The sequence below is a fragment of the Schistocerca piceifrons genome, chromosome 1 (genome assembly GCF_021461385.2).
Source record: "Schistocerca piceifrons isolate TAMUIC-IGC-003096 chromosome 1, iqSchPice1.1, whole genome shotgun sequence".
Classification (NCBI taxonomy): Eukaryota; Metazoa; Arthropoda; class Insecta; order Orthoptera; family Acrididae; genus Schistocerca; species Schistocerca piceifrons.
Genome location: NC_060138.1, coordinates 921695898 through 921711175, shown reverse-complemented (window position 1 = coordinate 921711175; position 15278 = coordinate 921695898). Strand labels below are relative to the sequence as shown.

At 42.4% G+C, this 15278-nt stretch overlaps 1 protein-coding gene across 1 annotated transcript in view; it reads right to left on the bottom strand.

Moving 5' to 3' along the window:
• LOC124776526 overlaps nucleotides 1-15278 on the bottom strand; it is a 128818-nt gene that overhangs the window by 27042 nt on the left and 86498 nt on the right. Inside the window, exon 3 of the mRNA XM_047251556.1 lies at nucleotides 4788-4964. Coding sequence (XP_047107512.1) covers nucleotides 4788-4964 — 177 coding nt within the window. The remainder of the gene's footprint in view (nucleotides 1-4787; nucleotides 4965-15278) is intronic.

Genomic DNA, 15278 nt, shown 5'->3' with positions numbered 1-15278 from the left:
TCCTTCTCTCCCTTTTCCTAATCTCGAATTCCGGTCTCCCATGACGATTAAATTTTCGTCTCCCTTCACTATCTGAATAATTTCTCCAGACCGGGAGTCACAAAGTACTAATGACTTTCTCGACAAATGTGGATTCAAAACTGACAGAAAAAACGTCTTCAGATGTAGTTTCGTCATCTTACCATTCACAATTGAATCGACGACGACATTTCGAGGGCACCGCGTTTCTGTTTCCCTTGACACGCGGAGTCCAAAATTTCCACTGGATTCTTGGAAGCAAATATAGAGTTTGTCTGCCAATCGTCCGTCCATTTATATAGCAACATCGAACCTGTAACTATGCGTTGCTCAGTTAACTGATTACAACATCGCGACAGTGTTTCGCTCCCCTTTCATTGATAGTGTTCTGTCACAAGAAAGTTCATAGTTGAACTGACTCTGAGCACAGTTCCATACAGAACTAATATCGATGTTTTCTCTCGTGATATGCTCATTGACATCAACAACAAACGTTTGAGCTCTTTCAATCAGCTCTTCTTCGTCATCCTTATCTTCTCGTGCTTAGAGCATAGTGATAAGGCGTGATGTTATCCGAAACGCGTTTTTCAAATTAGTAATAAATCCTAGTGAAGCTGTAAAGTTTGTACACCCGAGATTTATGGCTACGTCGAATGGCCAATGTTGTAAATGCCAATAATGAACGGCGGAACCGCATTCTCGCGCTTCATCGAATTTCGCCATTACACGCTCCTTGATGGTCTTGAACAGCAGTGTACGATTTCCTTTGAAAACTGTATTTCCTTCTCTTTTCTTTGCCACGTAATCCAGTATGTTTTTAATATTGCTTTTATACTTCAGTTTAGGGTATCTTTTCAGAAGCTTTTCGTATGTGTCGAAGCCTCTTACGTAATAATCATCGTACATGCTCTCCAGTGTGTTGTCATCAAACGCCGTGATGATACTTGCAACTTTAACCTTCTTCTTGGGAGACGGTTGGTATTCACAGTCACTGCTTCCATCGCCTCTTCCCGCACTTGCCGTAGCACTACCGTGTGCAATGAGTTGTTCGTCATTATCATCCCTATCATCATCATTATGTGTTAGTGTTACAACAGTATCTGTTTCAAACTTATGCTCATATTTCTGCACTATAATAGATACCAGAAAACATGCGAATGATTCGTCTTCTACACCAATACCATCTTCACGATGAACGGTTCTTCGTAACTTCATCTTAACCAATCGCAATACATTAGCAGGATTGATTACCAATCGCCGAGCCATCTGACGCTTCAATACACAAATAATGTCACAAAACGCAACTTCAGAGGCACACTGCACCGTCCCTACTGGTCCCGACTGGCGTACCGGCAGGTCAGTGTGCAATGCGGCATGGCATACGCAGAGGCCTCTAACGGACGACTGCAGCGTTTTGCAGATGCGGGAGTATCACTAGTGCAATAAGAGACCTTTACATTATTTCTCACACGATTTTGGAGTATTTGTGTTTGTTCGAGCCCAAGTACATTCCTGATTACTTACAAGAGAACCTCCCCATCGCACCCCCCTCAGATTTAGTTATAAGTTGGCATCGTGGATAGGCTTTGAAAAACTGAACACAGATCAATCGAGAAAACAGGAAGAAGTTGTGTGGAACTATGAAAAAAATAAGCAAAATATACAAACTGAGCAGTCCATGCCCAAGATAGGCAACATCAAGGAGAGTGTGAGCTGAGGAGCGCCGTGGCCCCGTGGTTAGCGTGAGCAGCTGCGGAACGAGAGGTCCTTGATTAAAGTCCTTCCTCGATCGAAAAGTTTACTTTTTTTATCTTCGCAATATTATGATCTGTCCGTTCGTTCATTGACGTTTCTATTATCTGTAATAAGTTTAGTGTCTGTGTTTTGCGACCGCACCGCTAAACGGTGCGATTAGTAGACGAAAGGACGTGCCTCTCCAATGGGAACTGAAAACATTTGATCGCAAGGTCATAGGTAAACCGATTCCTCCACAGGAAAACACGTCTATATTCTATACGACACTGATGACGGCATGTGCGTCACATGACAGGTATATGTTGTTGACCCACCTAACTTGTACACTTGGCGAATGGGTAAAAAGATTCTTCTACCTTGCCCGATTTAGGTTTTCTTGTGGATGTGATAATCACTCCCAAAAAATGACGAAAACATAACGGACGGACAGATAATAATTGTCTGAAAATAAAAAATTAAAATTTTCACTCGAGGGAAGACTTGAACCAAGGACCTCTCGTTCCGCAGCCGCTCACGCTAACCACGGGGCTCCCTTGCTCACATTGTCCTTGATGGTGCTATCTTGCACATGGACTACTCAGTTTGTATATTTTGCTTACTTTTTTTCATCGTTCCACACAACTTCTTCCTGTTTTCTCGATTGATCTGTGTTCAGTTTTTCAAGGCCTATCCACTGTGCCAACTTATAACTAAATCTGAGGGGGGTGCGATGGGGAGGTTCCCTTGTTAGTAATCAATAAGTTCCGATCTGCATCAAAAGATCGCTATTATCAGTGAGAGAGAATGATGACATGGAGGATGTCCAATAATTTATCTTAATTTTAAGGGGCATGCTGTATTCATTCCGGTAGTGGGGAGTGAAAACACAGCCGTGGCAGTTTCCGCTCTCCTTGGCCTGGCCTCAGCGGATGAGTCGGCTGGCTGGACCTGCGCTAGGATATTACGCCAGCCACACGAATCCTCTGAGAGACCACCCGCTGACGCGTTCACAAAAGATGACAAAATTAGTCACAATCGGGAGAGAATGCATCTGCATGCTGAGTTCAGCGAACTCACCCTGTTCTCGCAGGTTGGCTTTCACGAAAATGGCGTGCTCCATATGATAACATCCGCAATATTATTGCAGTAACCCCGGAGTGCCCCCACAGGCGAGTCTTTTGTCTCCTGCCGACAGGTCGCTGAAGCTTTGAGGGTAAACACTGGGAAGAGACAGTGACGTAAACAAATTTGCGGGAAGCCTTTTGATATATCGGAACTCTGAATCTCTGTGAACGGCGATGTGTCATAGGGTGGCACCGGCAAGCTGATAGAGAGAGAAGTTTACATAGGTCGGTGTTCGGAATCTTCCAAAAGAAACGACGCCGAACCTACCAGAACAAAAGTGTTTGGAGGTTTCGAAGTATGCGCTCTCAAAGTGGCCAAAATGCCAGTGTCGGCTGGCTCACACCAAGGAGGAGTAAGAGAGTAAAGTATCAGGCACTTCTCCAGTGGGAAAAAACGCTTCTTCACCAGCAGTGACCACTTGTTCGCTGGAAGCCTTAGTAGATGGACTTGGTCGTCAAGAGGCGCAGAGGGGAAGGCAATTCACGAGCAGACAGACCGCGCCATGCTAGCGTTCAATTTCGCTCTCGACATCACCCCGCAGCGCCTCGTGCAAATGATATAATATTTCCAGCCACTTTGTACGAATTTTGTACGGGATAATCGGCGCGTTGGTTCACATTTATCAATTACTCACTGTGTGGCCACCTTTCGGCCATGATTTTCCTCTTTGAGGTTCTGTATCTTCCGACTAATCGTCACCAACCCTTCAATTCCCTGATTAACATTCAGTTAACACTATATCTTCTTCGTTTGTTTTACTTTATGAGAACTTTTCGACTGCTTTCCCTCTGAAGATCCGTAACTATCACATGCTAATACGTGTAAAAGCACTCTTTCTCCCATGATGAGTATTTCACGCTTGTTTGTTCTGACTATCACGGAAGTCGTAACAATAAATGTACACAGTTGGTAACCCTTGTTTCATTACAGCAGCGATAGTTCCCATCGCTACTTACAAGGGAACCTCCCCATCGCACCCCCCTCAGATTTAGTTATAAGTTGGCACAGTGGATAGGCCTTGAAAAACTGAACACACAACAATCGAGAAAACAGGAAGAAGTTGTGTGGAACTACTTAGCTGAGTGGTAACGTGCTTGCCTCCCATGCAGCGGGCGCGGGTACGATTCCCGGGCGGCTTGGAGATTTTGTCCGCTCGTGGACTGCGTACTGTGCTGTCCTCGTCATCATTTCATCCTCATCACTGGCACGCAAGTTGCCCAGTGTGGCGTTGAATTATATGAGACTTTCACTCCACGGCCGAACTTCCCCGGGTGGGGCCTCCTGGCCAACAGTGCCACACGATCATTTCATTTCGTGTTCATAGATGGTTCACCTATGCCTCGTGATGAGTGCGTTTGCGAATATCAAAATACGTGACATCAGTGGCCGTATGGTTTGATGTTATTGACTTAAATTTTTTACATCGCCAAGGGACGACACCTTAGTACCTGGCATACATTAAAACTTGATGTGTGCAGCAGTTCTTGAGAAAAGGGGGTCTTAACAGACGAATGAACAGACGTACTACTAAGTGATCCTATAAGCGTTCCGTTTTTACCGACTGAGATAGGGATCCCTAAAATGAAGACCTGCGTAATGGAATGAACTTGGGCGTGACTGTAATGCATACCATCAATGCAAAATGTGTTAGATGGTACTGGAATGTGCACCCATTCGGAGAGAATCACTGGAATCCTAATTAAGCGCAGTTGATTAATTTTTGATATTAAACACGATTATTACGTAATTTAATACTCTTTCGTTTGTATAATTGCACTGCACTCTACCACTAAATCGAACATCACAAAAAAGAGGAGGTGCTACAGAGGTCGGCTACTGAGGCTATTGAGATAACTGTTAGTAAAAGCAATGGAGATAACATAAGGAGATAAATATGGAGGCGGAGGTACCTGTATCTGTCGACTGCGATGGCGACGATGCTGAAGATGGAGGCGGTGACGGCGAACGTGGTGAGGCCGGCGCACACGTGGCGCAGCCAGTGCGCGGGACGCAGCAGCTGCACCAGCAGCGCCGGCGCCACCACCAGAGCGCCCAGCAGGTTGGACACCACCAGGCTCAGCACGAACCTGCCGAACACGTCGATCACACCTCAGCACCGGCCTCACATCACCAACATTGCTAAATCATCATAAGGATCACCACACCTTAACAAAATAACAAATGCATTCAGTAAGCAATGCAACGCAGTTTTTCTTTAAGCCGATTGGTTTTATTCAGGATACCAACAGACCATTTTATTGACTAGACTTTTGGCTACAAAACCCTATTTTGCAACATAATTTCCGCTCAACATTATTTCCGCATTGAGGCACCATACCGGGAGGGCCTGTCTGCCAGAATGGTACCACTCTACTGGTCGATGTCGGAGCCAACGCCTTGCTGTATAAGTAACCTCCCCATCTACACGTGCTACTGTGCTGTTCATTGGGCCAAGCAGATGGAGGTCGGAAGGTGCTAGGTCGGGGCTGTAGGGTGGATGAGGAAGAACAGTCCAATGAATTTGTATGCTTTTCTCCAATAGAGACAGCCATTTCTGCAAGGTATTTGATTGTGATCTGTCTATCACCGTGAATGAGAGTGTTCAACCGTTCAAACATTGCAGGAGTTACAGCTATATGCGGCCGACCGGCAAGCGTTATACACTACTGGCCATTAAAATTGCTACACCAAGAAGAAATTCAGATGATAAACGGGTATACATTGGACAAATATATTATACTAGAACTGACATGTGATTACATTTTCACGCAATTTGGGTGCATAGATCCTGAGAAATCAGTACCCAGAACATCCAACTCTGGCTGTAATAACGGCCTTGATACGCCTGGGCATTGCAAACAGAGCTTCGATGGCGTGTACCTACAGCTGCCCATGCAGCTTCAACACGATACCACAGTTCATCAAGAGTAGTGACTGGCGTATTGTGACGAGCCAGTTGCTCGGCCACCATTGACCAGACATTTTCACTTGGTGAGACATCTGGAGAATGAGCTGGTCAGGGCAACAGTCGAACATTTTCTGTATCCAGAAAGGCCCGTACAGGACCTGCAACATGCGGCCGTGCATTATACTGCTGAAATGTAGGTTTTCGCAGGGATAGTATGAAGGGTAGAGCTACGGGTGGTAACACATCTGAAATGTAACGTCCACTGTTGAATGTGCTGTCAATGCGAAGAAGAGGTAACCAAGATGTGTAACCAATGGCACCCCATACCATCACGCCGGGTGATACGCCAGTATGGCGATGACGAATACACGCTTCCAATGTGCGTTCACCGCGATGTCGCCAAACACGGATGCGACCATCATGATGCTGTAAACAGAACCTTGATTCATCCGAAAAAATGACGTTTTGCCATTCGTGCGCTCAGGTTCGTCGTTGAGTACACCATCGCAGGTGCTCCTGTCTGTGATGCAGCATCAAGGGTAACCGCAGCCACGCTCTCCGAGCTGATAGTCCATGCTGCTGCCATCGTCGTCGAACTGATGGTGCAGATGGTTGTTGTCTTGCAAAAGTCCCCATCTGTTGACTCAGGGATCGAGACGTTCCTGCACGATCCGTTATAGCCATGCGGATAAGATGCCTGTCTGTGTGTCCTGATCATGGCACCACTGCAAACGCAGCAGTTGTGATGCCTACGCATGGGCCGGTAATTCCCCAGTCCGACTGCTGTTAGGCTACAACCAATAGCTCAGGATGACACCAAATGTTACTAGGGATCTGTTACTTATTCTCGAATGGCAGGCGCAGAGTTTAACGGGTTACATATGCTTGGTGCACAGTATGGCGGTTCTTCCTTTTGATGGTCAGATATGGTCAACCTAGAGCCTTAACGACAAGTATGCCTGACCTCACGTTCCCATGCAGTCCAACAAAGGGCCACTAACAACTATTCTGCATATTGTGCCATTCGACCAGTGAGCCAAACGGAGACCCAATATTTGGGCTTGCTGATAATGCTGAGTCACACGAGTACGAGACATCTCCATGTCGTTTACAGTGATCACTCAACACTAAGGCGCTGATGCCCGTTCTATTCTCTACCAGGCCTGGCAACAACTCTAAAAATAAACAACATTAATTCACACTGATGGTCGTTCTACTTGCCCACAGAGAACTGAAACTCTAAATCATTTACGTATACGGCGATGGTGCGTATGTGTACGAAGTTGCATAGACATCCTGGCGTATTTTGCTGGATGACACCCAATGGTGTGGGGAGCCCATTACTTGTTTTCCGAAGGCCAGCGCAGAGTTGAAGACGGTACGATGTGATTGTTACTCAATAAGGCGATTCTCTCTTCTAGTGGTCAGATATAGTCAATCGGAACCTTAATGACGAGTTTGGCTGCCTACACATTCCCGTGCAGTCCAGTGGCAGTGACAATTAAGGCACGCCATGCAGAAATAAGAACCTCTTCATGTGAAGGAGATACAATTCTGTATCTTTCTGATAGGCTACTTACCGCAGTCCTTCGACAGCAGTGTTCCATTCACTGGTACCCATTTACGAAAGTTTCTTTGGATCAATTTCCAGATGAATGACATTATTTATGATTAAGTGCTTGGAACTCTGCCTTTCACAGATAATGCTCATACCGACTCAGATATCCGGGCAAGACTCGCGGTTAGCCTTCGCAGCTTCGCTGGAAGAAGTAAATCTGAGTAATGCTCAATCGCGAAAGTCAAGGTACCGTATTCAAGTCAGAATCCAACATATAGTTTTAATCTTCCAGGCAATTTCAAATCAGCACACACCACTGCAGAGTATAAATTTCAGTTATCTGCTGTTCAACAAATAAGAATCCTCGGAAATCTGTACACGGATGTTGTCTTGTTGAAATAGTCACAGCAGTGTATCCTTACATTCTGAAGCTTCCCAGATGCAGCTGTAGTTATTGCCGTTAGTAGCAACAGGGACAGCCATGTATAACCAACGCGTACAGTATGATTACGCCTCCCATATTACTAGACACAGACACACAGCAGTAACTAAAAAAGAGTTGGGCAGCCATGCACATGGATGCCCGCTCAACCTCAGCCACGACACATGGAGATTCAGTGGAAGTGTTTGTAAGACACACAGATGCGCTCAACGGGATTGGGGCTAGGTGCCCGACACAATGTGGAAGCGATGTTCTGTGCACTGCCTTACCGTTAGTGACATGTGAAAACAGTCTCAACTGGCGTTCATTAGTTCTTGTGAATTCTGACTAATTCCAACAAATACGACGGTAACATCACACATGATAACTTTACAAGATACACCGTCAATGTTTTCTAACTTAAAAAACGTTATAAACATTTGCAAAAATGTAGTGTCAAGGGAAGTTCGTGGAATTTGACCACTGGTGACGAAACATTGACCAATATGCACCATAGCAGTACCGAATACTGTGAAACACGTCGCTACACGTGAAAATACCAAATGTGTCTGCAATGACGAAAACGTTTTTGTGGAATGTATCTTGAAATTGAATAGTAGGATCACACAGAAGTGTTCGATGTGAATCCACTCAATTCGGAAAGCTTTTCATATATTTGACTCAAATATTTTTTGCAATGAAGGAAGCAAAGACAGACCTTATCGTTTCGCTGACAAAACAGTGAATATAGAAGGTTAGTTGCACTCGACTGGAGAGAAAATCAGCGTTTCGTTTCTTTTGTTATTTTAAACTACTTTGGTGTTCGTACCCAATGATTTTGTGGGTGCAGCGGGAAACTTATGTCATCGTATCTGCACGTGGTTTGAACAGTACTCCTCTCCAAAACTTTCTTAAACACTGAGTCACGTCACTCTAGCTTTGAGTATGTTTATTACTCATCTACGATTATTTCTCTTCTTGTAATTTAGACGTATCTCGTTCAAACAAACAGTAAGCTAATGCGCTTCAAAACATTACGCTGATGTTTGAGGGAACTGAGTTCCGAAAACGACTGTGGAGGGAAATATATGGTAAGTCGGTACGTATTATAATAAGGATCTAGGCAAAACCGTTATCTTTAGGGCCTAAGAAACTTTAATAAAATTGGAAACGTAAATTTATTTCATTTGTCTGGACTCGATTATGCATTGTCTTTACTTTTTGTAAAGTCATATTCTTCCGGTAGGTACAGCTGCTTAACAACTGGAAAATCACATCCGAAAGACAGGCTGTGCAAGTTACTGGGTTGAAGTGAGTCTACCGGTAAGGTTGGCTATTCACAATACTGCCGCGATTGACCGCACCGAAGAACCGGTAATGCCCTGTGAGTCAACGATCGCCTAGAGCGAACATTTCATATTTCGAAACACGGATTTGGCGAATAATACATAAATCTCTGCAGTAAAATAATTTATGTGCAGCTGTTAAACTTTGATGGGTAAAGTCTGATCAGAGTCCAGTATTACAAGAGGAAGAAAACCACACTGGATGTGCACCCGGTGGAACTTAGTTCGAGTTACTTGCAACAGTTTGCTACAGTTCCTCTCTGAATCATGATTAACGTTTGCTACAGCAGAAATTAAAAGGCCTGTTTCCTCTCAAATTTAAGACCCAGACAGTATCTCTGATCATGCTGAAAATAAACTTTTAGAGATACAGCTAAAAATGTCCGGCCACTATGTTGTTATAAATACATTAATAGTACAGTTACAGCAAGTAAATACTGAGCAGAAGCTAATTATTTACACGTGCAGGAAAGCTGTCACATAAACAGTCACCATTCGAAGAATCGGAAGACTTTCAAAGTGGCATTAAAAATACAGCTGAAAAAGGAACGGGAAAGGACGTCGGTTGAAAATTGTGAACAATCGATTAGAAACAGAGGCATATAATAGGTGCATATTCCCAGTGTTGAAGGCAATTGGAATTTAGACACATGACGCGATTTTAGACAACATGGGCGAGAGATAAAACAACTGTCTATTCCAAATTATCACTTAATGAGCGGTAAACGACTATGACATCACGCAACTGTTTTGTGCACTGTCGGTTTCACTCATAGGTTGCCTTAGATCTGAAGATGAGCAGTATAAAGACATAAACCAATCATCATTTTTAAATAAAAGATTATCTGCGAACTTGATGTAATATTAGCAAAACACAGCCACTAATTTTACCGTGGAGGAAGAGTTGCCATATTCTGAATCTGGCAAAAATTTTTAAAATGAAAGAGAGTACCACACAATGGAAGTCCATATGACCTTGGCATAATTTACTCGTACTTGGAGGATCTATGTCTAATACATTCGATATATTAGGAAAGGCCCGGCAGTAAATGAAACGTATAAATCTGTAGGTAAAAGAACCTGCACCTATCTTTAGGGAAGACTTAAGGGGCATAGTATTAATTTCATTTAAAAAACTCAGAAAAAACTTGTAGGATATGAAATTCCGTATGAATGGAATACAGAGAACTACAGTATTTTTTCTAAGATAATAGGAGTTCTTGGACGCTTTTAAATTTAATTTTTTACCAAGATAGTGCAGGCATGATAGCGAGTAGATGAGCAGAGACGGCAATAGGAGACAGTTTCACATAAGGGAACACAACAGGAGTCGCAACGTTCCCTCGTGTATATGAAGTAAAATGATGGAAATCAAGAAAGATCTTAGTATGATATTTGTACATAGAGCGAGAATGGAAAATATTATGCCATAGCTTGCAGCAAGACGATACTTCGAGTAAAACGAAGAAAGCTAAAAAATGGACGGATTTGAAATCTGGCCAAAAGATATGTCCATTGCATTGGTATAGTTTAATATCTGATGATTGTGATGCACCGGAGAACGATACGAGAAAATAAATAAAGTCAGCATTTTTAGCTATGGTAATAGCTATTTATATTAAGAAAGAAAGCCTAATTTAAAAATCTAGAACGGGAGACATATGTACGTGTTGTTACTAACAGGTAATCGGCATTAGTGTACATGAAAACGACATCAAATAACAAGCTAAATTTGACACAAGTTCTTAGTCCTGTAACTAGATCTACATAGCTCTAACTAGTGTCAAATGCGAGAATAAACAAGCCTTAGATGTAAAATGCCTCATAGAAAAGAAAATAAGTCGCCACTCTCTCTTTTTTCCCTTCTTTTCTTTTCTTTTTTTTTTTTAAAAAAAAACAAAGCATAACATCGGGAATATTATCGCCCAAGTTGGACTTGTAGAACATATTGGTTTATGAGGATGAATATTCATACCTGCATCAGTCGTAAATTGTTCTGAAAATTCTAATGTGGAGTGAGGTGCCCTGGATAAACGTGTTCAAAAATGGCTCTGAGCACTATGAGACTTAACTTCTGAGGTCATCAGTCCCCTAGAACTTAGAACTACTTAAACCTAACTAACCTAAAGACATCACACACATCAATGCCCGAGGCAGGATTCGAACCTGCGACCGTAGCGGTCGCGCGCTTCCAGATTGTAGCGCCTAGAACCGCTCTGGATAAACATGTGTCCTTTTTTTTTCTCTCTCTCTATTGGAAGTAAGTAACGATCATCTTTGTTGCATGTGATACTTCTTAAAACGTTATACACATCATCCATAAGAGAAATAGAGATACTGACTATCTTTCATTGAGAACAGAAAAGATTAAATGGAATGTGAACGCGTGACTCAAACTGTGTGTTATTCTTGTAACAACGAATTAATGTGAATCAGTAGCTTCGTAGTAAACAGGTGGATGAAGAACGAAGCGGAAATTTGAGTTGTGACTCCCTTTTATCTCAAAGTTCCGTGACGAATGAGACCACTTTATTTACCTCTCACTCTGCTATCTTCTGCTAGAGGAGTAACGGGAATTAACTTACCATTCTAATGTCCCAAGCTTAAGTTACTGCCATTTCTCAGCAAGACAGTAAACTGATGACCGAAAACGCTCTTTGACGTAATTTTCAGTCAAGTTAGCTAACCCGCGTTCGTGTCGGACAGTTTTTCAAGAACGCTGAGCGTTCCATTTTTCATGTATTATCTGGGCGCAATTTTCTGCCTCATTTACAAAAGATCGGTGTGGCGATTAGGAAGGCGTTGTAACTCGCTAGATCAGCAACAATCGTCATGCAACTTTGTACTAACATTTTGTATTACTGAAGACAAGAAATTCAGTCAGCAGTTATTTCTCGATTCTGCTTTCGTACTGAGCGGTAAACACAATCTGGAAACAACACTTCAATTGTGGTTGAGTCTTTGCCCTTTAAGTCGTTCCTCCTATCATTGCAGGGGCTGCAATCCAACGGAGCTGTGGTGTTACGAAAATAGAAAAGAGTGCCTATAGCATGAAGATTTGTGTGACTCTGTAATTCTTGATGGACAGCTCAGCTGGTAAGACATTTCTAGCGAAATGCGAGTGTTTGTGTTCGAATCCTACTAGGGTCTAACGTTTTAATGTCGGGAAATTACAGTACACGGCAAGAACAACTTGTCAGCAGTAGGGCATCAGTTCGCCTTTCCCGAATGAAATTACCCATTGATATAGTCTTAAGTGAAACTGTCACGAAGCAGTTTGGATTATTAGAAGTATGACCGTGTGAAACGGATGATAAATTTAACAGCACCCGGCAACAGACGCCAGGCACACGTTTACAAGGCCGCTTATTATATCCTTCCTACGATTTCATTTCAAAGCTATCGTTCTCTACTGAGTCTCACAACTTGGTCTGTTGACTACGTAATACGTCATAAACAGTTCACCACCTCAATTTATATGTTGTGAATGTTCACGACAGTTATTAGTACGCATTTTGCAAACAGCTATTTTTCTGATATCAATCAAATCAGCATTTGGGAAGCAATTTAAGATTTCCAAATGTTAGCTATGTTAAAAGAACTACGTCTCTGCGAAGAACATAATAAATCACACCTATAAATTATAAAATAGAACTAAAGCACATATTATTGTCTCTTATTGTTGCCTCAATGCTGGCGTGATATTTAAGAAAACATTTTCATCTTCTTATACATTACATTAATTTAGTATTGCACTTACTAAAATTGAACACTTTAGTGATGTCAGTTTTCTGCTATTTCATCTTCTGGTTTGCACATCATTGAAAGTTATTAGAGGTTGTTGAGAGTTTCAGGGAGAGCATTAGGGAACGATTGACAAGAATGGGGGAAAGAAATACAGTAGAGGAATGGGTAGCTTTGAGAGATGAAATAGTGAAGGCAGCTGAGGATCAAGTAGGTAAAAAGACGAGGGCTAATAGAAATCCTTGGGTAACAGAAGAGATACTGAATTTAACTGATGAAAGGAAGAAATACAAAAACGCAGTAAATGAAGCAGGCGAAAAGGAATACAAACGTCTCAAAAATGAGATCGACAGGAAGTGCAAGATGGATAAGCAGGGATGGCTAGAGGACAAATGTAAGGATGTAGAGGCTTATCTCACCAGGAATAAGATAGATACTGCCTACAGGAAAATTAAAGAGACCTTTGGAGAAAAGAGAACCACTTGCATGAATATCAAGAGCTCAGATGGAAACCCAGATCTAAGCAAAGAAGGGAAAGCAGAAAGGTGGAAGGAATATATATAGGGTCTATACAAGGGCGATGTTCTTGAGGACAATATTATGGAAATGGAAGAGGATGTAGATGAAGATCAAATGAGAGATATGATACTGCGTGAAGAGTTTAACAGAGCACTGAAAGACCTAAGTCGAAACAAGGCCCTGCAAGTAGACAACATTCCATTTGAACTACTGATAGCCTTGGGAGAACCAGCCCTGACAAAACTCCACCATCTGGTGAGCAAGATGTATGAGACAGGCTAAATACCCTCAGACTTCAAGAAGAATACATAATTCCAATCCCAAAGAAAGCAGGGGCTGACAGATGTGAAAATTACCGAACTATCAGTTTAATAAGTCACGGCTGCAAAATACTCACACGAATTCTTTTCAGACGAAAGGAAAAACTGGTAGAAGCCGACCTCAGGGAAGATCAGTTTGGATTCCGTAGAAATGTTGGAACACGTGAGGCAATACTGATCCTACGACTTATCTTAGATTAAGGAAAGGCAAACCTACGTTTCTAGCATTTGTAGACTTAGAGAAAGCTTTTGACAATGTTGACTGGAATACTCTCTTTTAAATTCTGAAGGTGGCAGGGGTAAAATACAGGGAGCGAAAGGCTATTTACAATTTGTACAGAAACCAGGTGGCAGTTATAAGAGTCGAGGGGCATGAGAGGGAAGCAGTGGTTGGGAGGGGAGTGAGAGAGGGTTGTAGCCTATCCCCGATGTTATTCAATCTGTATATTTAGCAAACAGTAAAGGAAACAAAAAAAAATTCGGAGTAGCAATTAAAATCCATGGAGAAGAAATTAAAACTTTGTAATTCTGTCAAAGACAGCAAAGGGCCTTGAAGAGCAGCTGACCGGAATGGACAGTGTCTTGAAAGGAAGATATAAGATGAACATCAACAAAAGCAAAACGAGGATAATGGAATGTAGCCGGGTGATGCTGAGGGTATTAGATTAGGATATGAGACGCTTAAAGTAGTAAAGGAATTTTACTATTTGGGAAGCAAAATAACTGATGATGGTCGAAGTAGAGAAGATATAAAATGTAGACCGGCAATGGCAAGGAAAGCGTTTCTGAAGAAGAGGAATTTGTTAACATCGAGTATAGATTTAAGTGTCAGGAAGTCTTTTCTGAAAGTATTTATATGGAGTGTGGCCATGTATGGAAGTGAAACGTGGATGATAAATAGTTTAAACAAAAAGAGAATAGAAGGTTTCGAAATGTGGTGCTATAGAAGGATGCTGTAGATTAGATGGGTAGATCACATAACTAATGAGAAGGTACTGAATAGAATTGGGGAGAAGAGAAATTTGTGGCACAACTTGATTAGAAGAAGGGATAGATTGGGTGGACATATTCTGATGCATCAAGGGATCATCAATTTAGTATTGGAGGGCAGCGCGGAGGATAAAAACCGTAGAGGGAGACCAAGAGATGAATACACTAAACATATTCAGAAGGATGTAGGTTGCAGTAGGTACTGGGAAATGAAGAAGATTGCACAGGATAGAGTGGCATGGAGAGCTGCATCAGTCTCTGGACTGAGGACCACAACAACAACTGCATTAGGGATTACTGTAGACAGTGCCGTTACACAGCAATTATTAACGTGTGCTTACGAAACCAAAGCCCTTACATCTTCAAATTGTTCCTCACCTTGCAGTAGAGTAGAAGTGGGAGGAGGAAAGGAGGGTTAGTTGGGTGCTAACGGTGAAGATGCTGTGCAAGTGAAATTAATTCACACGCAACTAATACGATTAAATGACGGTTTATCCCTTGCAGAGGCAATGTGGATTTCTTTTCCTGTTTTTAGGAGAGGTTCGTGTCCTGCAATTATTTTGATAGTGACCGTATGTTGCAAGGAGTAAGGTAT